Source organism: Apteryx rowi, unplaced genomic scaffold (assembly GCF_003343035.1).
Source record: "Apteryx rowi isolate R43461 unplaced genomic scaffold, aptRow1 scaffold_406, whole genome shotgun sequence".
Taxonomy (NCBI): Eukaryota; Metazoa; Chordata; class Aves; order Apterygiformes; family Apterygidae; genus Apteryx; species Apteryx rowi.
Window position 1 is genome coordinate 335,934 of NW_020450588.1, and position 23,096 is coordinate 359,029.

At 43.9% G+C, this 23,096-nt stretch overlaps 1 protein-coding gene across 4 annotated transcripts in view; it reads right to left on the reverse strand.

Moving 5' to 3' along the window:
- Positions 1–22,896, reverse strand: part of PPP2R3A (protein phosphatase 2 regulatory subunit B''alpha) — a 51,185-nt gene extending 28,289 nt beyond the window's left edge. For 2 of the 4 annotated variants that reach the window (XM_026075552.1, XM_026075554.1), the window contains exons 1-2: positions 22,727–22,896; positions 8,769–11,236 (exon numbers count right to left, since the gene is read on the reverse strand). In XM_026075552.1, coding sequence (XP_025931337.1) covers positions 8,769–10,772 — 2,004 coding nt within the window. In that variant the 5' untranslated portion in view covers positions 10,773–11,236; positions 22,727–22,896. Of the gene's footprint in view, positions 1–8,768; positions 11,237–13,050; positions 13,215–20,129; positions 20,182–22,726 lie in introns of all 4 variants that reach the window. The other 2 variants (XM_026075553.1, XM_026075555.1) reach the window with 2 other exon arrangements.
- Positions 22,897–23,096: the final 200 nt, after the last annotated feature.

Below are 23,096 nucleotides of genomic sequence, written 5' to 3' on the forward strand. Positions count from 1 at the left end.
CAGCTCACTGAAAGGTCCGTTGGGTCCCAGTGAGACAGGGCATGACCACGTGGTGAGGAAGGAGCAAGAGGGAACAAGTGACGGAAGAGAGAGAAAAGGTAGGAAGACCTCCTCTTTCTAGCGGCAGCGCCGCGTTGGGTCACTTGCCTGGGAACCACAGCCCCAAAGCAGTTGTTCTCACGACGTGTTGAGCAGCAGACGTCGCCACTCCTCCTTCAGACCAGAAGGCCTGCGCACCAAAGGCTTCTCATTTTTTTCCAGGTTTTTCAGTTGGTCTGCTAAGAGATCTTTTCTCTCGCTGCACACCATGCCCTGATTACGTCCTTAGGTGATCACAGCTAAGACACAACTAATCCAACTCTGGATAGCGAACGTCCTTAGCTGTGCCACATGGTTCTCGTTAATCTCGTCTAAATTGCTCACCGTCCCCACCCAAGCTATTACTACACATCATTACTTCATGCCGTTCTCCTCAAGGGAGTGGAAAGACATGAACCAGAGGTTAACCTTATATGTCTGCTTTAACCTGTCACCARAAATCATGAAAACAAAATGCTCTCCACGCTACAATATACGCTGGAGCTATTTTAATAGCTGTTTCTTAGGAAAACAGCTGCACCACTGACAATTTCAACTTTTTAACTTCCATACTGGGTCATTCATTATTTAAATATAGGCAAAGCTCAAGACAGGAGGACTTCAGCACATTGTGACCCCCGCAATCCTGGGACAGCCACAAGCCCATTTGGTGTCCCAGCACAGCTTACTGCAGTCTTTTGCCAACTGTCCCAGGCAGTGGGTACAGCAGCTGGGATTCACCATGAAATACAGCCTTGGTACAATTTTCATTTCTTTGGTCACATCTTCAGGGTGTCCAGGAAACAGCACAAAGAAGCACCTTGTGATGGTAAAATCCTTGYCAAAGTCAAGTTGCTGGTCTACGCACAGATTTGTATAGCAGAGAGAACGACCAAGTCAATACAGCAGAACATTGGGGTCATTCTACGTGCAACATGAGACATTCAGAGCAATCAGAGAAGAAACACACATAAATAGGGTTTTTCCTCATAAAAAACACAGTTGAAGATTTAGTAGTCTTCAACTATTCCTCCCTATTAAATCACTGCCCTTGCTGTTAAGTTTTTTCCCTTGTTTACAAAGACATTTTAACTCTTCACTATAAGCCTGGAAGGTTTATTTTTAAACCTGCTGGTATCTAGCTGCAAATAACTTTCTGCAAATAGAAACGCCTAGAGGGGACACAGTTTGATTCTCCAATCCAAYAAAAAATTACAGAGCAATAGAAAAAGAAAAAGAAACACCAAGCATTCAAACCTGGGCCTGCTGGAATGACTTCAGCCTCTTCTTGAATCGAGACGGAAGAACAAAATCACAGCCCTTTGCAAGGAAAGCTAGCTCCCCTCCTAAGTCTGGGTCCCTCCGCAGAGAACTCTCCTTGATCATCATCCTGGTGAGCTCCCAAGCAGATGTTTCCCTTTCCAGAAGAGGCACAGGGACTCTGTGGGAGACCACGTCAAACCCAGTAGGTTGCTTTCTTGGTTTTGATTTTTACAGGCAAAAAATGGAAAATGGCTTCATGTAGAAACATGCTATGTCTTCTCTCTCCTCACAAGGAGAGCATCTAAAGATCGTGTCTCATTCCTGAGACCAGACCTCCTTTTTTTAAACTGATATTCAAAGTATCTTTCAGTACCACCAGGGTCTTCTGCCTTCTTGTAACACTTTAATTGAGAAACATGATCTACAACAGAATCTATTTCCCTGCTGGCTACATGACAGACGATCTGTCCTTGGCTTGTAATAGGCCAGGGGTAATATGGGAAAGGAAGCACCCACCACCACTACCAAGAGTGCTAAAATTAGACGTGCTGTAGAAGTGGCTAAATATACCATCTTCCCCAATAGTTCTTACTTTACGTGCTTCAGTGCTGAAACCTGAGGTGCAAACTTGCATCAGTCGGCCTCAGCTTGAGCTAAACCAAGGCCTGTGTGCGTATGGTGTCAGTGGCTTGAGGTCCCTGCTTCTGAGGAGATGAAGCAAAAGAACAGCATTAGTTCCATTCCAGACCAAAGGCTATAATTTTTAGAAAACCTCAGTTTTTCCTTCTTGCTTGGAAAAAGCAAATCATTTGGTTTCTTTAACATCAAGCAAACAAGCACTTAAGGATGACCTGGTATAATAAACTCAGGCGTTCTGAAGCAGTTCTTAATCAAATGGTTTTATAAAGACACCAAAACACGTCATCCTTTTTATTCACTTCTCCCATAACCCTCACAAGAGCCAGGCTGCTCCACAAGCCAAATGCAAAGCGACTCCCAGTAGGTAATAGTCCATTCTTTCTCCACACRGACACGGACAGACTTCAAACCTCTCGTTCAGGCTTTGTTCCGGCTTGTTAAAAGTGTGTTCTCCCCCTTCTAATAGGACAGCAGCGCTGAACTCCAGGCCTAACAACAGCCTATGTCCAGCTCTTACTCTACAAGATGAACAAGCACCKAATCCCATGGTCTGCTTTCCCTGCTTGACTGCAGAAGTCCTAGCTACTTTGCCAGCTTACTTTCTGAGCTTAGTAACCTAGGGCAACATCTGGTTCCTAGCCAGCAGGCTTGCTGTTATTAAAATACTCCATTTGAAACCAAAAGGTCTCACTGAGCCTCACCAAAAGCAAGCTTGCATGGGACCAGAAAGGCCGTGCAACTCCCTGGACTACGTATGGACATAGAAACAGCCTCTCCAAAAGGATGCTCTTATCATGGATTTTGCACAACGCTTTCTTAAACAATGCTCAAATGGAACAGCTTACGCGACAGCTCAGCGCAGAGGCAGACCACCGGCCTGCTGAGATTATCGGTGAATGTACACTGGCATTGCCTCAGCAACTCACGTGAAGCCAGGATGCAAATTTAACACTTCAGTGGGAACACACCATTTGCAGTATAAGAATCTGCGACATAAAGCTAAAGCTGTTATCTGTTAATATTTGTGCATCTCAGAACAGCTGTGCTGAAATGAGTGACAAGATGCCTCCGAGCATCAGCAGAGCACCATCAACTAGAAGCTGCAGTCACGCCGTCTGGCACTCAGTTCTGAGGGCATAAAAAAATAATGTGAAAACACAAGAACGGCCTTGGAGGTTGAGACCGAGAATGCGCATCTGTCTAAACCAGTATCTTGTTTCCAACAGCGGCTACAAGCCAGTGAGGAAGAGGAAGAACAGGGCAAACTTAGATGATACTTTCTCTGAGTACTCTTCCAGCCTCCAAATATTTCAGCTGAGGGGGTTTTCCGAGTTTGATGGGGTTTATCAGTTTACTGACCTCTCAAGTATTCGTCCAGTCTCCTTTTGCAGGAGTGCACGCTTTTTGCATCCACAGCACCCTGTGGCAAGGAGTTCCATGTGTCGGCTACCCTGCGCAGGAAGAACAGCCTCCCTTCGTTTATTCTGAACCTGGCTCCTCGAGTGTCATTTGGTGGCCCTTAGCTCTTATGTCAGAAGAGCAGGAGAATAATTAGCCCCTGTTCACCCCCTCTATGATACTGATGATTTTGCAAGCTTCTGTCATACCCCTTCCCAAACTTTTCCAGGATGACAAGCACCAGTTTACTTTGTGATTCCTTGTATGGAAGACATTGCGGGGCTTTGTTCACCCTTACTGTCCTACTCAGGATCTTTTCCAGCTCTAACATACTCTTTTACCACGAGGGGATGAAGACTGGATGCAGTACTCAAAGGTGTTATCAGATGAGCTCTTGGGTAGTTAAACAGGGTACCTGCTAAAGGAGAAGAGCCTTGTTTCTCTCAAAGATCCCCAGCTGACATTCACAGCAGGAATTTTTGTTTCATAAGTCTGTAGTGAAAACCACAAGATGGTTTTCTCTCCTCTTGCTCCTAAGTCATCAAGGCAGAGTAAAAATCTGTGCTGTGGGACACAGTTCTTTAGGAGAGGACATTTGAACAAGAGGGTAGCATAATTTAGGTCCCTTTAGATCACCTGGGCTATGCCTAAGCTGTAGAACCTGGAAGCACTTTTCAGCTCTGAAGTGCAGGTGCATATTCACGGCTACAAGTCAGCAGCAGAACCACAGGGTTATTACAATTTCATCTGCGGCAGGTGTACTTACTCCATCTTCCATTGACCTCCCACCCCTCGTACAGACTGCAGGGCACATGTGGTCCAAAGAATCTCTCACACCTACAGCTGCATCAAGACCCGCTGTTCTCGTCTTTGAAAGAAGCATGCATGAAAGAGGAATACTAATCTGGCAACCACCAGCTACTTCTTAACAGAAATGTATTTTTCAGTCACAAATTCACAGAATCACAGACAATTAAGCGGTCACAAAAGATTCTGTAAGTTTCTTTTTTGCACTAATAACCTGGAAAAACATAAGTGATCTGGAGCCCAGGCTTGCTACATCTGAATTCCAAGTTTTTGCAATATAGCGGTTTCCAAGCATGTTACTTGTGATCCTCAAAGCACACAAGGAGGAGATGGATAAAGACAGACATACTCAGTACTATGAGAAATTGGCAGCAAAATAACCTTGTATCAACAATTTCAGAGTCAACTGGACAAAATCTGCAGCATAAACACCTTGTATCAACAGCCTATGGATCAACTGAACAAACCACAGTCAAATTTAGAAATTACTCTTTGCTACCAGTGACCCAGTTTAAAGTGTGAAGGTGAGAGATGCCAGATCTAAAGAGGTATCAGATTGCCTTCTTTGGCCATCAAAACGTAAAAAGAATCTCACCTGCACCTAATGCGGGAGGCTTAGTCCAGCTAAGATTTGGATGATTTATCATCACAGGACTTAGCTGTACCCCAAAGTCTGGCTGCAACAATTCAATGCACTCTGTACAGCTGCAAAGGGCACCAGCTCCAACTGTTTCCAAAACACATTAAACTTCTCCAGCAACAGCGTGACTTTTTGTTGTTTTTAGAGTCAATGAGGCTGAAAAACTCAACATGTATCAGTAGGTCTTGTTTTACCTTTAGATGTTTACTTTAAAATAAATCAACTTCATGCAAGCAGAGTCTGTGCCTCTCCCCGATTACAGAGGGAGCCCATCGACCGTGAACATCTCCCTAAGCGTTCAGTATTAGTTCTTTCAATTCTTTAATTAATCTAATTTCATTCTTTCCTGTCACCTTTTATCCTGAGATACTTTTCAAGATTCATTTATTGTTTTCATTTATTTTAATAACTACTATTAAACAAAATTGTCTTTTTTTTAAAACCATCTGGGTTTGGAAAGCATGAATAATTGATGTCTGAAAAGAGCATAGATATATATGCAGCTTAATTGGCAGATATTATCAACATCTGATCAAAACAGTTTTAAGTATGTGCATATGAAAACTTGACTTTCCAGAGAAGTTTTCTATTATATTTTGAATGCATTTTCTCAAAATGCAATTATTTCAGGTCAAAGTTTAAGCCACTGCGATGCCACAGAAGACACTTTTTATAGTTAATTGCCTCATACAAATTCCTTCAGAAGCATAACGTTAAAGGTGCACAAYGAAGCGCTCCGAATTACAAAGCAGCATTACGAAGGGGCAGAATTACGCGGCTGCCAAGTCAACTTTATATGGTTACGAAACAGTCTTTATTTCCACTCGGAGCTATCTCCAGGTCAACCACTGTAAGCATGCAACAGAGACATTTTGACACCTAGAAGCAAGGGGTATCCCCTCAGGGCAATGATTTAGAGCACGTAAGTTCAGAACAATTCCAACCGTCTCAGCAGTGCCCACCCTCCTCTCCGTACCAGTCACACCGGCCAGCCAGGCTTGGGTGGATGCTACCTAGAGCCAGCCCAGAGGAAACACCAGGCAGCAGGGACCGGCCTCGGGATGCCTGAAACAGGGCCCCACCACGAGAGAGAAGATGTAGTTAGACATGATGGTCTGGGACCATTTATCAACTCAGTGTCACTCACCCTCTGCTCTCACATCCACAGTCCCTGTCCAGAGACAGCTGTACCACCCGTTTGATCCAGTGTGAACAATTCCACTTACTAATCGGGCAGAAAACTGACTTAATCAAAATTTATATCTCATATACAAGCGTCAGAGAAGATGCACAACCATGCAACAGGAAGTGGAGGCGTGGGGAAGAAAGAAACGGGAAGCAGGACTGCTTCTTCCAGCTCACTGCACCATGAGTAATCTTCTGAGAAAAGACACCCACCAGAGGAAGCACATGAAAGAGGCCTCTTTTTGCATCAAACCCTGGTCTCTGATCCTCAAATTATTCACAAACTTCATCCAAGAGCTCTTAAAATAAAATGTATGAGCAGGACTTGGAGCAGAGCCCTGCACTGTTCAAACTTGATTCTGAAACCAGAATCAATAGGTTTCTTACAGACCTTTCTAGGGTGCTCTCACTGGAGTACAGAGTAAATACAAAATCACAAGCATTAAGTAAGTAAATTTGAACTACTTCGTCAAATTAGCCATCCTCCGCAGGTAGCAAACCAAGGGCAGGGAAAGATTAAGGGCAAAAACACACACCACCAACTTTTCAGAGGACTTTGCACGAGACAGCGTTCTGCTCAAAGCGTGCACCTTTCAAACTTCCCCAAACCCCCGACACTCCGCAATTCTGCACACCAGACCAGAGAATCCCAACCTGCGCGCCCAGACAATAAAGAACACATAGCTAGTGCCTGCTCCAGGTTTTCATCTCCAGCAAATTTCATTCCCGCTCGGCCCAATCTCTACCTTTCTTGCTGTTTCCCCCCTCCATTTCCCTTCCATCTGCCAGTCCAGCCAGGCTTTGCTCCTTATTGCCCTCCCATCCGGAGGCACCCCAACACCGAGGGGCAGGGTCTTGGTCCACCTGCAGCTAACGTCTTCCCTTGCACCCCTGGGCGCCAAGGGGTGGCACGGTCACGAAAGACAGAGGACCTGGAGGGTCCTGGCTTCCCCCTCTGCGTACAACCCTCTGCATTACGCTCCAAGGACAGCATAAAAGGCCCCTTCTCAGACCAAGGAATTGCAAGAGTAGAGCGAAAGCCCAGAGATTATTCAGTGGTTTCCACCCCTTCTTCATCACCTTAGGGAACCTCACGTTTGTGGTCACAGAGACTGTCAGAAAGACCCCAACCTTGAAAACATGCTCACTTTTCCCAGCAGTATCAGTTAAGTCTTAAAAACAAAAAGCAAAACAAAAACCCCACCTTGCACTACCAATCTTGCTCCCTGTATTTATTATTTCAGAAAAATATGGTTTTTTTCTAGCCTTGTTTTCACAGACAGCTAAGTTGTTTTCACTGAAACATTTCTTTTAAAAACATATTAAAAAAAATCAGCTTAAGACAGGCACACAGAACAGGAAATTTTAAACCAAATAGTTGGAGGTTTAGAGATAAATAACGGAAAACTGGATCTCAGAATGGGAAATGTTGGACAGCCTGAAAGTATGCAATGCTTCCTGGCCTGCCTCAGAGAAGCGCGATGCGCTCGCTACGTGCCCCATAAAATTGATGGGCTTTTGGAGTATTCATTTCCTAGTTTCTAAATATTTTGGTTTTGAAAGTGAAGAGGCAAGTAATTCTATTGTTCTCTGTGGAGAATCATAATTGGTTTTGCGATAAAGGGAAAGTGTCTTGCTGATATAAGTTAGCGCAGGTTTCAACGCAGACAGGCTAACCTCAGCCAGCAGCCTGCTCCGAAGTGGCCTTCCCTTTCCTTTTTCATTGCTTGGGATTTGAGGGGTATTAAAACTGCCATAACCTTCATAAATGAAAGCTGCACTGTGCTTGCATCAGTATTAGATCTCCAACTATTTTTTTGTGTGCAAGTACTCRATAACAGCTTTAAAAGTCCTAAGAAAACATAACAAATACTTTACAAATTATTCAGGCATGCACACGCAGTACTAAATCAGAATCCACATGGGGCTCCAGCCAGATGCAAACGTATCCTGGAAGATGCAGTCATTCCCTAAAACCTAGAGCTGGAAAGGGCCTTCTCAAGCGTGTGGCCACACCTGTACTACAAAAGGAGCCCAACCCCAGGGTAAGTCCTGGCCTGTAGAACCAGCAGTTGAGGTGTTTTGCATCGACTCTGCTAAGGGCTAACTCCCTCTGACGGGTACTAGCTGTAGCTCCTCCACTGCGCACTGCGTGGCCCAGGCCCCTTGAAGGCCTCCTGGGTTTCCTCTGTGTCCCCAAGACGGTTATCCTCTTTCACGATCTCTGGCTCTAGGTGTCAACAGCAAAGGAAGGGCTGTGTTGCAGCTCATAAGAGAGGTGCTCACCATTTTCCCTAAGCAAACATGCCCACAGAAACATCAGAAATACATGGAGAGAGCCTAGTCCAAAAAGATCTCAGCACTGCCATTTAGGGCCAAAACCCCTCTTCTTCCTTTCACAATCACATCAAATACTTGTATTTTCAGGAAAGCCCATAGTTTGGAAGACACGCACATTGTGCTCCATCTGGAAGGAGCAGTGAAAGTTCACTGATAATCTGGACACTTTTCCAAGTGCCTAAGTGGAAGCTTGACTTTGGAAAGTGAAGCCCTCGGCATACTTACTGTGCATGTGGAAACTTGGTACTGAGTTGGTACCTGAAAATTTTAAATAAATGCTACCTTTTTGCCAGATTTGGCATGTAATTCCACACTGCAGCAGCCAAAGCACGAGGACTCCCTTAGTACTCCCCCCCCACACACACATTTTCCCATGCTTGCTTTACTCAATGTGCAGTCAAAAGCTTGGGTCTCTTACCTTAATCACTTCTGGGGCCTGCTGAATCGAAGCTGGAACAGAGTCTCTGGAGGCAGCCCCAGTGCAGCTTTTTTGCCCCGTGAGGAGGGACTGTGAAGGAGTTGTTAAAGTTTCCTGAAGAATCCGCATCACTTCCTTCTCCTTGGACAAGCTTCCTTTGCCTGTTTGGAATTCCACCAGCTCCTGGGCAAAGTCCTCAATGCTTTCCAGGATACGCAGTAAAAGGGCTTTCTCATCTTCTTCCATTTTATGACCATTGGTTTCCATGATTTTTGACAAAGGGTTAGTGGGATCAACGGGTTTACTTTTGGGTTCAAGAGACAGAGGTAGTACCTGCCTACCCTGCCAGTCAAACACCTGCAAACAGGCAGGTTCACGCTCCTTTAGAGAGGGTTCCCTCAAAGTACTCTCCATTTTCTGTGAGAAGCACTCCAAGTCCAGCAGCAGTTTGTCTATCTCATCTTTGTCTGTCTTACTGCACATCTGTTCTCCTTTGGAGACACCAGCTTGGGAACCACCCAGAGCAGAATCTGAAACTGGTTTAAGAAGAGTAATTTTCTCAGAAGCGTGGGCTAGTTCATCAGCTCCCACTCCAGCATGTTCTGCTTTAACATTTGCAACCTCTGAACATCCAGTTGGCTGGTAGCTGTGCTCTAAACTCTCCCAGTTGCCTTTCTCCTCTGCCTTCTTTACCTTCTCTAATGCTCTTTCCCCATCGGATTCTTCTTCAATGTACAGAGCCTCTGTGGAAGACGTGCAGTCAGAAGGGCTCGTGGTGGGTAACTGAGGTAGAGCACAAGCATCTTTCACAGCTCTCACACTGCTCTCCTGTGTGACACTGTGAAGGGAGTTTGAGGTAAAGCTCACAGTACTTGTTTGGATGGACTGAGTGGTGCTTGTCACCTCGCGCTGATCACCTGGTAGTCCGAGAGGACCTGCTCCTGAAGATGGCAGCTGGATAATATCTTCATACCTAGGTGGTTGCTCATCTCCAAATACTGTGGAAAAGGGAGTCTGCTGCAACCCATGAAAACAGTTAACTAAGTCTGCCAAGTCACTAGCTTCCTTGAGCCCCGGTGACTTGAGCTCAAATGGTAGCTTTTTTAGGTATGAAGAAAATCTTGTCATCAGATTCATATATATCATTTCTGAATTAGCCAAGGAATCATTATTGTTCCCCCCACTAACGCCATCTGCAGACTTCTTTTTGATGCAATGCTTTATGATGTCTGTGCACTTTTTCAGATCCTCTGAGCACTTGAGCAGGATGTCTAAGCACACCTTAATATCTCCACCAGAAGAACCGTCCAGCTTGTGTTTTTCCAAAATTTGGGTAATGAAGTTTTCTTCAAAGAAGGACTGAGGGGTGAAGGGAGCCATGGAATTCATGCTGACTTCTGGAGAGTCATTGCTCTCCTGCCATTTCTCCCCAGGTGAGGGACTCTGCAGAAAGCCACACGGAGGGCAATTCTCATCATTGTTGAAGTGCCCGTAAATCAAATCAAAATCAAAAGATCGTCTGCTGAATGATTCTGATCGAACTTTCCTTCCCTTTCTGTAGGCCACGTGACTGGAAGAGTTTTTGAGCTTGTCAAAGGAGAATTCCTTTATTTTACCACTGGCAAGGTTTATTGCCTCTCCAGTAATGTCTTTTAAACTGCCAGTGGCTTGCATTGAAGAGCCCTTTTTGAGCCTTGGATTACTTGGCAGGAGTTGGTGATAGTCCTCATTTCCAGACAAGGCAAACCCATTTTCAGGAACAGGAAGTTTATGGTCTAGGTTGGCATCTTGGACATTGAGCTCCGCACAAACACTGTGATGAGCAACTATACACGTGACTCCTTGCTTAAACACCTGGCAAGTCCCCGTACAGTAATGCACTGTGTGCTGAAAGTGACGGTCTATCACCACACTGCTGTAGCAGTTCACAGTAGTGACCATAAGCCTGTAGGTTGCTGCCATAGCATGGATCTCACTTGGTAGTAAGGCTTCAAAATTCACCATGAACTTAGCAGGAAAAAATTCACCCTCCACTTTTCACAGCCACACCAGATTTAACAGAAACATTCAAATGTCAATTGAAAATATTCACACTACATGAGAAACTACTGTCTWGGAAATCTCTAGTGAAGTCTGGAGTGGTATCAGCAATACAGTTACAGCAATTAGTGCAACTCGCATATGGTTTGACTTAAGGCAACCTGATCACTGCACTCCATGCAGAGAGCTTTGCCGACCAGAGATGCAGCACCAGCTGCTCCCTTACTAACAGCCCAGGTAGTTTCCCCAGCAGGCGTTGTAAAATTCAGCCAGCTCTCAGGCAGAAGTGACAAGACAGCGATTTTCACTTGATTCTTCTTCTCTCTTTTGGGGTGGATCAGTAAAAACCAGACCACAATCAAGTAGCATGTACAAAGAATCCACAGTATGCTTGCGCGATGCCCCTCTCACACTGGTAAGGTAGGTCCCTGCAACAAAGAAAGGTGAGAGTCATCATAAGGTCCATGCAATATACAGTCCCGTTTAATACCAAACATATGGCACCAGACCTTCATAGCCAACATGCAGGCTTGCAGAGAGTAAGAGTACACTGACATTTCTCTTTTCCTCAGATCTACCATATAAGAACACGGCTGAAGAGCTAGCCTATATTTATATAGGGGCTGCCTGTGTGTTGCCATTTTAATGGTTCTATTTCAACCACTCGTATTAATTTTTTTCAGACTTACTTCCCCCCACCCAACTGAACAAAATGTTATATTTAATTCTAAGGGAGCAAAACATTTTGATCACGTTGTAAATTTCTGGCTTTCATTTTCCAAGACTCTCTAAAGATAAGGAAAAGAGAAACAGAGAAAAGGACTTTCAGGATTTCCTAGATCTCTGGATAATAATAATAATAAAAAATAATAATAATTAAAAAAAAGCAAACACCCCAGAGCAAAGCGGACAAATGTCTCTAAGAACACATGGCCTTTAGCAAAGGCCACATTGGCTTCTATTAGCCTTTCACAAAGGTCTCTGGGACCAAAGCAAAATATTCTAAAGAGAAATAACTGTTTTTCATTTTCCTACAACCAATAAGTTGCAGCAGACTTATTAAATAAAGTCTGCTGGTGTAGATACCAAGAGCAGAAAGTAATATTTTCATAAAGGTTAAGCCTGTGAAAACTGAAAATGGAAAATGTTTGACACTTAGCCACAGCAGTTTCCACTTGCATTTCTTATCACCATGGTCAAAACTGCACCAGATATGAACAGAGGTTACTGATCTTCATTATTAAAAGATAGGAAATTCTGGATTTAAGGGTCTTTAATTTTAGACGTTGCTCCATCTTTCACAAATGCTTCAATAACCAAACAAAGTCGCCCCACTGAAAATCCTGAGCACCCTCTAGTCCTGCACAAACACAAATCCATTTCATAAAACACGCTTAAACCACAGCTAAGCCACACTGCAGCACGGGTTGGTTTGTTGTAAATACCTAGCACTTTGCCAAAGGCCAGACCTGCATCTGATGAAAGGACTGCCCTACATGCAATCTAGCTCCTAAGCCTGTACGAGTGCATCAGACGAAGGGAAGTACCTTAGAGATTGGTGCTGCTGTGATTAAGGACCGTGGATGGCACAAGCCTGCCAAACATTTGCATTTTACATATCTTAAAACCTTCGCCAGCAGTTGAGAAGCATTGATTTTACGATTATCGGAGGGAATTTGCAACGCGTCATGTCCACTCATTGCAGTTAGGCAGAAGAGCGCACTAAAGAAACCTTCCCGGCTCGTTCTTTGGATTATATAAATCCCGGCAACGGTTGYGTTTGAAACAAGGAGCTGACAACCGCTCCAGCTCCAACGCTGGTATCTGTAACAGGCTGCCACCTGCCTATCAAGCACCGCGGGCCAAGTTCAGTGTTGTAGCAGGGCCAGCTTCACAGCACGCTTCTGTGCCCACCCCGTCCTGCACCCGTCCGAGCCCGCTGGCACTGCCCCAAAGCCCCACAGGCAAGGGAGGGCCTTGCGGAGGGATGTTCGGAGGTATGGGGTGCGCCCCAGCCGCAGCGGTGAGTCAGGGTGCCAGGGGATAAAGGGCGTAGACAGAACCGTTTTTAAACCCTGGAGTGCTTACACCGTCAGGCATAAGCCTAGGTAATAAGACTCCACTCCCTGCAGTCACTGACTCTCAGGCTTCGCTGTCAGGTGTGCTTAATGCTCTGCTGAATCAGAGCCGCAGTTTAAAAAGCACTACTGGMTCCCCCAGGTCTTCAGCTTCTAAGACTTACAGGGCTTTGTTCAGACAGGAAAACCCGTGCTTCCATGTCTCCAAAAAGCCTAATTATCCTGGTCTCCCAGAGAGGGTCTTCTCTCCAGCCCTTCCAGGGGAACAGATCTGCTGCTTATCCTTTTCTGAGTCTCCACCAACCACAAACCAACTGTCTGGCATTCCCTGAAAGAAAAGTTATAAAATACTTCGAGAAAGTGGACATCATCAGAACAGCAGATCTGAAGCAAGAATTAACAGCGCTTCTGAAAACCATGGGATTTTCTTCCTCAGAGCTCCTTCCTCCCTCTGTCACACACGGCAAGGAGACACTGCTGTTTCACAGCCGCTCAAGTCCTCTCTCCTCTCTCACCTTCTAACTGCACAATCATCTTAGCAAAGAGCAGCCTGGGTTATACCTAATTTGGGAAGTAACTTACTAAAAATTGCATCTTGATGAAGCTATTCCTTACTTAGAGAAATAACGTGTTGCACTCACTGTCTCCTTTTCCTATACTGCTCCAAGGGTAAATTCTCCTTATGCATGTACCTGTTCCAYGGGGACTAACTCCCTTTCTCCAATCATTTAAGTCACCTTCAAACAATGAAGCTTTGAGTCCTCAAGAAGATTATTCCACAAGAGCTCTTTGATGAAGACATTTCCCAGATTCTCATCCCGAATTGTCTCTTTTTCAGTTCAGCTTTGTATCTCCAGCTATGCCCCAATAACAACTTGAGAAGCTCTTCTTGCCATCTCCACTTTACACTTCCCAAACTTSGGTGCTTATGCCCTAAGCAGTTGCTCAGCCACGTTACAAATATTCAGCCCCTTTGGCTTTAGTAGAAGCCAGGCCCTCCAGCCGCATTTTCTGCATTCTCTAATCTCCTTCCAATTTGTCTGTATTTCTTTGGGACTATTACATCCAGGAACGAACACAGTCCAGACACAAACTTATCAAAGCTAACACAGGATTACTACCTCCTGCCTCTGCTCAGACATCTTCGGCACCTTCCCTGCCGTGTCAAGGAAGGAAGTAATCAAAGAATCAATACTGAAAACAGATATTCTATTTTCAGCCAGATTAACTAGGGCCTTCTCAGTGGTTATTTACTACGTGCCTTATTTTCACTGTCTGCAAAAACATGCTAAGGTCATTCAAGGTGCTAGTACCTGACTCTAGCTATGTAGGACAAAAACACAAAAACTGTATAGGCAGCACAAATGCACACATATGCAGGGCAGAAACTGTTTTTCTTGCTTCTCTGCTGGCTTTACTTGACCAGAGTAGCATGTGCTCACCTTGCAGCTTGCCCAAGTATAATTTTAGAATGAGCCAGCAAACATGATCCAGCACGTAAACCTAGTCAAGACAAAGCCTAAGAGAAGAGTCTTTCTGTTATCGGATCTGGGAATCTGTTCTCAAACTTCGCTTGAATGGGCTTTTGTTGTGACTTTCTGCTGGTGACTAAAACCTACTATTTATGAATAGCAACAATGGAAAGACTGAGTGCGTTAAGAGGAAACATTCACGTTTTGTCCTTTGCAGCCGGCCATTTCGTTCCAGTTGTGACTCTAGAAGAGCCCCCAGTTCAGATAGCCTGTCTGCAGTGTTTCCAGCTAGGACTGCTGCCCTGAAACCAACTCCAACCCTGCAGATACGGGATTGGTTTCACAGCATAAACTGTGAATGAATAGAGCTTCTTGTGCGATTGCAGAATAATGCTTTATGTCTTTCCCTATCTGCTACAAGACATGAATCACTTTTCAAGGGAAAAAATTATTGCAGATACTAATGATATAAAAGGTTATTCTATAAAACACACAAGAAATTCTATTCATGTAAAGATTATGCTGGAGTTAAATAACTGAGCAGTGACAATCTGTTGGCATGGGGACTGTCAGCCAGCACTTGACTGACTTGCAAGCTGTGATCTAGAAAACTACAGCACAGGCCTCTACTGCCTCGGAAAGCTTCAAGTGAGGCAAAAATCTTCTTGCATTCTATCACCAGTGCGAGCACCAATATTAATATTAATCAGACATTAGAAACCACCGTAGCATACAGTAGGGCATAAACTAGCCCTTTCTATACCTGTATGTTGCATAGGGGTATGCAACCCTATGCAACCACTATGCAACCACGCTCGTTTCTAGTAGAAGAGATGGTAGGATAAGCTCTTCAGTTCAATATTTCTGCAAAAGTAGCAAAGAAAAAAAACCCAATAGTGTTGCCATTGAATAGTCAAGGATGCTTCAGAAGTATCATCCTGTCTATGTAATCGGGAAGCAGCTCCTATCACTTGGAGGAGCTAGGGGTGCCAAAAAACAGCGTATAACTGTTTACATCCTCTTATTACTTAGAAATGCTTGATTTTTGTTTCACAGTTTACTGAACAGAGCAGACTTGGGAACAAACTATATTCATTATACAAGACAAAAGCAGACAAATAAAGAAGTGATGTTTTATTGTAAAACACATCCTTCAACCAATCTTCAGTACTTCATTCAATAACAGAAGGGGGGGTTAAAAAAAAAAAGTGTCCTTCTCCTAACCAGCACAGAACAGTAACGGACCCTGAAACATATCATGATTTTTCTCACTATCTGGCTCAAGTCAGAATGTAGTAGACTTTAAGGTTAAAAAGCACATGTGCAAATGCAGAATTGGAGGATGAAGATCAGAACAGATGACGCAACTCACTCGGTTGCTGGAGAGCTGCTCTGCAGCTCCTGAAGGAGCTGACATGGAGCCAAGCTCCATGAAAGCCAAAGGCTCCCTGACCACCCGGCCGAGCACGCGCTGCTCCAGGGCCCAAGTGGCCATTTCAGTGGCTGGGTCACCTAACACCCAGCTTGCTTTTTTCTTGATACTTTTCAGCAGCATTTTCTAATGGATATTTGAAAGGAAGACCTATGAAAAGATTCAGTCTTCCACCTTTATTGTGCTCACGTACCACCTGCTCCTCCCTCACGGCTGACGCTCAACAGTCATTTGAGATTTGGAGTTTTGAGCAGATGCTGTAACAGCCACYGTGGCAAACAGGCAGCTCCTGTTTGGAACAAAAGTTTTTCTCCAAACTACAAAGATACTAGTTTCAGATTTGTCTTTTCTTCCAAAACATACAAAGAAGTTAGTTTAACTCATCTTGGCACATGAAGTTCTCTAGCTGTGAGAACTAAATTTAAACAAAATCTACAACTAAAATCACCAAATGCATGCTTGAAGTTAACAGATGCAGACAGTGGTTCCCCTCTATTCTCCAAAACTTTTTATCCCAGGATCTTGCCAGTTAGAGTCATATTTTTGCTAGGCCATAAATGAAACCCTGACATAGTGAACTTCATTTGATATATGAAGAGTCTGTTGATCTTGTAGCCAAGAATGGTAGGAATGCCAGAATTGACAAGGTGTAATTACAACTGGTAATTTTGTATAGTTTTAAATATAATCACCAAAAAATCTTAGAAAATCCAGTATTAAAAACATCAGCTGATGCTCCACTTATGGTGGAACTCCATCAGCAGTAGTTGCAGTAGGAAATTCTTGCACCAAATCCACTGTTGAAGTCAGCAGATATGCTAGAATGAACCATTAACATTAACATTTTGAACCCCACAACAAAGGATCCGATTTACAACTTGCTAGTACTTGCACAATTTATCTTCCAAAGTAGCTTGAATAGGACTCTAAAAAGCTGTAACTTTTCTTTCAGTGTTCAGCAAGCCTAGAAGGAAAACTCAAGAAACTGAGTTTGAGTGACTCCTTTATCCCGTATTTCTTACGCATACAGCCAATAACATATTTTGATGTCCTGACAGCACGCATAACGAATCCAAAAGGACACTTGGGGTGCTGTTTCCGTACATAGGACTCAGATGAGAACTGCCAGTTGTGCTCAATTTTCAATCCCCTTGGCCAGTAGGGATGCAATACACACACGCAGATTTCATCTAYAGTCAAAAACGTTAGTGACTGTGCCTCTAAAGCTTGAGGAGTAGAGGAGCTTACACCACTTATGCCGGCCAGACATCCTGAATTTAATTTTAAGAGGTTTTAGCACCAAGTCATTTCATGCTTTAGAGACCACAATGGACCATTATGGCTACGAATCCTGACTTCCCTCATAACCCAGGTCACGGGATTTGACCTAGTCAAATTGAGAACTCCTGTCTGAACCAGAGCACATCTTTTAATATGCTTTTTTCCAAGTACGTCAATACTTAATTATATTCACTATTAATAAAAAAAAAGGGGGGGTGTCATTATTTCCAATACGAGTCTATTCAACATCAGGTTCCAGCAAAGAAGCATCAGGCTTTCTTCCTGCAAAGTTAAAGAACCCTTCGGGAAGAGAAATTTCCTCACCTACAAGTACTGACATACTATAATGAAATCACGTCTTAGCCTTTTCCAGGATTGGCAGAGACTCCTAAGTCTGGAAGAAAGATGTCTTCAAAGGCATTGCTGTAGCTCTTTTCTGAAGTCTTTCCATAATTTGTCAGTGTTCTTACAAAAATATGAACAATAGAAATAGGATTTGTCTAATTTAAGTTAGCCACCTAGAAGTGTTTAGGTCCTCTCTGCAGGCAGTGGAGTGAGGCACACATCTCAAAAGGGCAGATCACCCCACTGAACTTAAAAACCCATCTGATTTTCAGATGACAACACTTAAATTAGATGAATCCCACCCCCAGGATTAAAACAGGAACAACTGTATCTGTCTCCTACAGTGGCTTTTTGCCAACGGTCAAGGAACAGCATTAGAAAAGAGTAAAGATGCATGATACCTCACAGGAGTACTCTCCTGGCCTCCAGCTGCTTTCAGCTCAGGAGATTCACGGAGCTGGATGTGGTTTCTGGGCATTTTATAACCTTCAAAGGSTTTCTCTTCACATACTTGCCCGCTGTCCCCTGGATTCCACAAACTTTTTGTAGCCACAACATCCTTTGATAAGACATTACACCACTTACCACCCACTTTTGATTCTGCCACTTGCCAGCTTTGTTTAACACCCCAAGATCTTGTACTGAAACAGCACTAGATCTGTATTCACATTGTCTACACCACTCCTGAATTTATAGACTTCCATTTGCACTTTTCTGCATTTTCCCCCAGTCTTACTATAACTCTTTGGAGAGGGGAGACGCAGGAGTGCACATGCTATTCACTATACGGGCATACCACGGATTTGCACCAGGGCATTCTGCTTTGTTTCCTCTTCCTTTTCTAGTAGTTTCTATCATTTCTACTTGCTTTTTTTGACTGTTGCTGAGCGGGTTGCACAGAGCTCRTCTGCCCTGAACGGCACAGATTCTTCAGAGCTCATCACTGTGTAGACACAGCTAGTTGTTCCTCACTACGCACATTATTTTATATCTATTGGTATCACATATCACTTGCTTACAACGAAGTACTGTGAGAACTTTCTGCAACTCCAGTCACCTTTTGTTTCTGCTCCCCTAATTCTGCGATTCTCAGCAAATGCTGTCACTTCGTTATTCAACCTCTTTTCCAGATCATTTATAACTATGTTGAGCAACACAAGCCTGAACACAGATCCCCCTGGGATTTCACTAGTGATTACTCTTTGCTAGAAAGGCTAACAGGTCTTCCTACACTTTAACCAGGTATTAATTAATGGAAAAACTACCCTCCTCCTCCATGGCGGTTCATTTCCTTTAAGAACCATTAATGAGGAACTTTGTTAAACGCTCTCTGAAAATCTAGAAATAGCAGAAATCTTGTGCCTGAAATTACTCCAATAACTTCAGCCTCTCTTATTTTACCAGCTGAGACTGGACTTCTGCATTCTTGCAGTGAACCATGAAGGTCACTGCAATGGGAGCACAAATCAAGGCAGGCTTCCAAGTAGACATGACCTTGGGAATCACCTTCCGTGACAGGATGATAAATGCTGCTTTGCAGCCAGTGTGGAGTTAGAGAAGTCAGTTTTCACACCAGGAAATCTCCGTTTTAGTAGTTTTACCCTTAAAGAAAACTTGAATGCAACTTCTCCCTGTTTACAGCAGCAGTGTAAAGCAAGCCAAGCCTTCAAAAAGATTTGGGTTAACACCAGTGACTGGTCAACATTGCTTTTTAAAACAAATTTGGCACTAAACCCTAAACTATTGTTCTAAAATACTGATTTGCAGTTAGTGAATAGTGTTATTCAGTGTGATTCCTTCAGGTTAAGTCATACTTTTATCTAATGTTGTATTGCTGCCATGCCCTTCACAAACCTCAGTATTCAGGGTCCCTGTATACCAGTATACTTGAATCTCTGTTGGAGAGAACCAACGTATGGGCCTTGCAAAGCTTGCAGTTATGGATCTTAGTTGGGGAAGGGCGACAGTTATTAATATAAAGAAAGATTTCATCCTTTTCAGCTTTTTCTGGAGTATCTTTTTTCATTTTTTCCCTTTGGGCAGAGCCTTGGAACTAAAGCCGACCAGACAGGAATATGTGTCCCAAGAGACTGGATTCCAGTTATACAGATGAGACAGCAAGAGAATGAAAGCTCACACATTTTTTCAGTATAACACCAATCTGTTAAGCATAAATAATTTGCCAACTAATTATTGTTCCAGCCCTAAGTCTGAGTAGAACTATCATTTAATCTTAACTCATTTAGCAGGCCCCAGTATATTAACATATATGTTGAAGCTTAACAAAGCACAAGTGAAAAAATCTGTGGGAAGTATAAGCCCTCTTTAGCTTTGTCACGCTAACAGAAAATAAGACGATGAACCAGAAAACAGCAGGGGTGAAAGATTCAAAAGCACGAACTGAGCAAGGCTCAGGGCAGAGGTCAGAAAGCCAGCTTGATTATAAACAGCCAACAGACACGTTACCGAACCTTATATGGAAAGAGATAATTTCATGCTAGCAAGATGCATTTATTTACCTCAGAATCAGTTAATTTACTATTAACAGTATCCAATTGTATCCAATTACTTTATCCAAATTAGAGTGATTTTATTATAGTGTTAAGATAATGAAGGAAGAGCTATGCCCGAGATGGTACTCGCTCGGTCCTTAACCTTCGTTGATGCTGAGGCTACCGTTTACGGATTCTCTCAAATCATCTTTGAAACGTACTTATCACTTAAGTAGAATTTCTTCTGTAGCAGATTAGCCATCTGATAGGGATCTGCAGAGTAAAACAAATTTCTAATTTCATAATGAGTAAAAAGACAAAAAAAAATTCTTCCATTTATTACTCAACTATTCAGAGCTCGTACGCCTCTCATTACTGTCCTATGTGACTTCTTCATGTCTTATCAGTATTGCACTGCTCCTTACTCATCTAYTTCTCACGCGTTCAGGATTTTAGGTGACAGTATTTATTTAAGGTGAGAGTCCACTCCTCCAGGGCAGTCGCAGGTCCCAGTCCATATCTGGCACCAGCTTTTCTATAAGTCAGCGATAGGAATGGTGAAAATGCCAAGCAGGAGAGCGCTGCTCCAGGTCGGAGCTGCGTGCCCATCCTCTCCTCTGAGGCATAGTCACCGGACTAAGGAGCGAGCAGGCATTTGCACCAGTCATACCTTCCACAAGCCCATTCCTGCCAGCTCCAGCTCAGGCTCTGGAGACCAGCAGCTGCTGAAATGTAGCAAATTACGCCAAAAGGTGCAGCATGTTCTAGCATTCAAAGAGTCTGGCATTGCTACAGCTTCTCCTGCTTATGACTCGGATAAACCACACCAGAGCACCAAAAGAGCAGCATGATCCAAGCAACAAACAATTTAAGGAGGGGTAACTTTTCTATCCCCTTTCTTCCACCAAGGAAAATTAAGGCTGTTTTAGCCTGACATCTCAGTAAGACAGAGGAAGTTTGTTTTCCCTTTATCTTTTGTAAAACTCTGGGAGCTCTACAAAGCAAAACAAGAAAGAACATCCATCCACTTCTTCTTCCCTTCGCAATGTATTTAAACATAAGTGGATTAAAATGACAAGTGATACACACACAAAGCAGAAATCCTCACAAATGCAGAGTCTCCTATATGTTCCTAATTTCAGTCAACAGTAAGCCGTTCACATTCATAGCCATAAACATAAATGAATATTCCAAAAAATTAAGTTATTTTTAACATGCTTGCTGTTAACGTGTGACCTCAGATATCGCTTACTGCATCCTATTCATACACTGTTCTGAAACTAGAATTATTAGTTTCACCACCACTATAGCATTTACCTGCCTCTTAAACACTAACTTATTTCCACAGCTTTCCATCGGCAAGGTGATATTACCCTCTCTGTATATGTCAAGAGGTGTGGCAAAGAGAAGAGTAGAATACACTGATTCTTGGTGCTTAGTTTGAAATGCCCGAGGCCTGACTTTTTGAAGTATGCGACATTATATAACGGTTTATATGCTCAAAGCACAGCTCCTGCTCACTTCCCTTCCAGTTGTTAGCCAGAAAGTCTGCAAATCCGATCCAGGGGGACCTAAGCATACTGAAAATACAACAGTGGAAAGTCTGGTGGAAGAGGCTTGCCTAGCAACACATACGAACCCGTTTCTGCAAGACGGCACTTAAACTGCCTTAATTACGAATGAGAAAATTCCTTCATTCCCACAATCCCACTTCACTGTCCAAATTCTGCCAGAATCGAAGCACAAGTTCTAAGCTCTAACCTTTTCCTGAGAAAAGTTCAATCCTGTGTAACAGGAGAAAACCCAGTCTCGTGGGGGAAAAGCAGCATACAATAATTTAAGTAAAGACAGCGTTGTAAAACTTCATACCCAAGGAAGTGAATTAAGATTGCAGAGCAACCTCTGTGCTGTGCYAAGATATCACACATCCAGTTATCAGCTCTGTGCAGTTTGAGGGGGAGGGGGAAGAGGAGAAAGAGGGCAACTGCGGGAAGGATGGGGAACAGCCCTTACACAAAACGCTGGGAAAAAACAAATTCCCCTGTGCAGCATCCTCTTTACACTGCTGCGGCTACCAGCAGCGTTAGACCGTTCTGACACCATACAGACCTCCGGACTGCCTGAGCCYCGGTGCTCATCACCCGCTCCGCAGGCTGCAGCGGAGGGAGACGAAACAGATGCTTTACCAGTGAATCTCTCGCGTATTTGTTGGTCATGCATCAGCCAACTTGAACTCAAGGCACTCTGACCACAGCTACCTTTAATGCTGCACCTTGGTACAAATGACGAGTACAAAATAATATGTCACATGACAGTGGTTGCAGAGGTCTAGGCAGCGGAAACGGGCTCTCTGCCATCAGGGAACTTGAGCTTTGTGATTTTATACAAAGTGAAATGCAGATCATCTCAACTTACATACAATGTTAACAGTTCATATTCAGATATAGAAAAAAAAGAACAAATGYGTTGTCTCTTGCTTCAACTCCTCAGCATTAGCAGGCACTAAATAAATAGCTTTACAAAGCTGAGAGAAGTCTTAACAGCACTGACAAACTCCTCAAAGCTCTCCCATAACTTTTCTTTCTCTCTGCGTAAACTGTGAGAACAGACCTACCACATCCGAGAGATGCACACAAAACGACCAAGGGAGGAGGAGGAGGAGGAGGCGGCGGCTATTTTACGTAAATGACTGGAAAACTTATTTCCCGAAGCAGGCATCAGATCACACAAGGCGAAGCCATGAGACCACCACCACCGCCACCACCAACACGGCCAGACCTTTAAGCAGCACCTCAGCAGCAGACCGCTCGGGGACTACCTGTCTCTTTAGGTCTTCCCTTTGCTCCGCTAGCCTGCCATTACAGGAAAGACAGTGCCTCTTCCAGGGCTTCCTTCTTCAGCACGAAGAACAGAGGTAGCGAAATTAGTCCCGGGCTTAAAAAATATTTACATTACTTAATGCCAGTACAGCCTGTGATGACCTTCAGAGGGACTTGCGCCAGCAAACCCCGTCCCGCACTAAATCATTCCATTAGCTGTTCGAGCTCGGTTTTGCAAGTTCCCGCCCACCTTAATCTGGGATTTGCCTGCCGGGACACCAGGAGGTCGCGCAGCCAAGGCGCTCCCCCCCGCGGCGCCCGGGCAGCCCCGGCCGCGGCCGCCCCGCAACGCCTCCCGCCTCCGCGGCG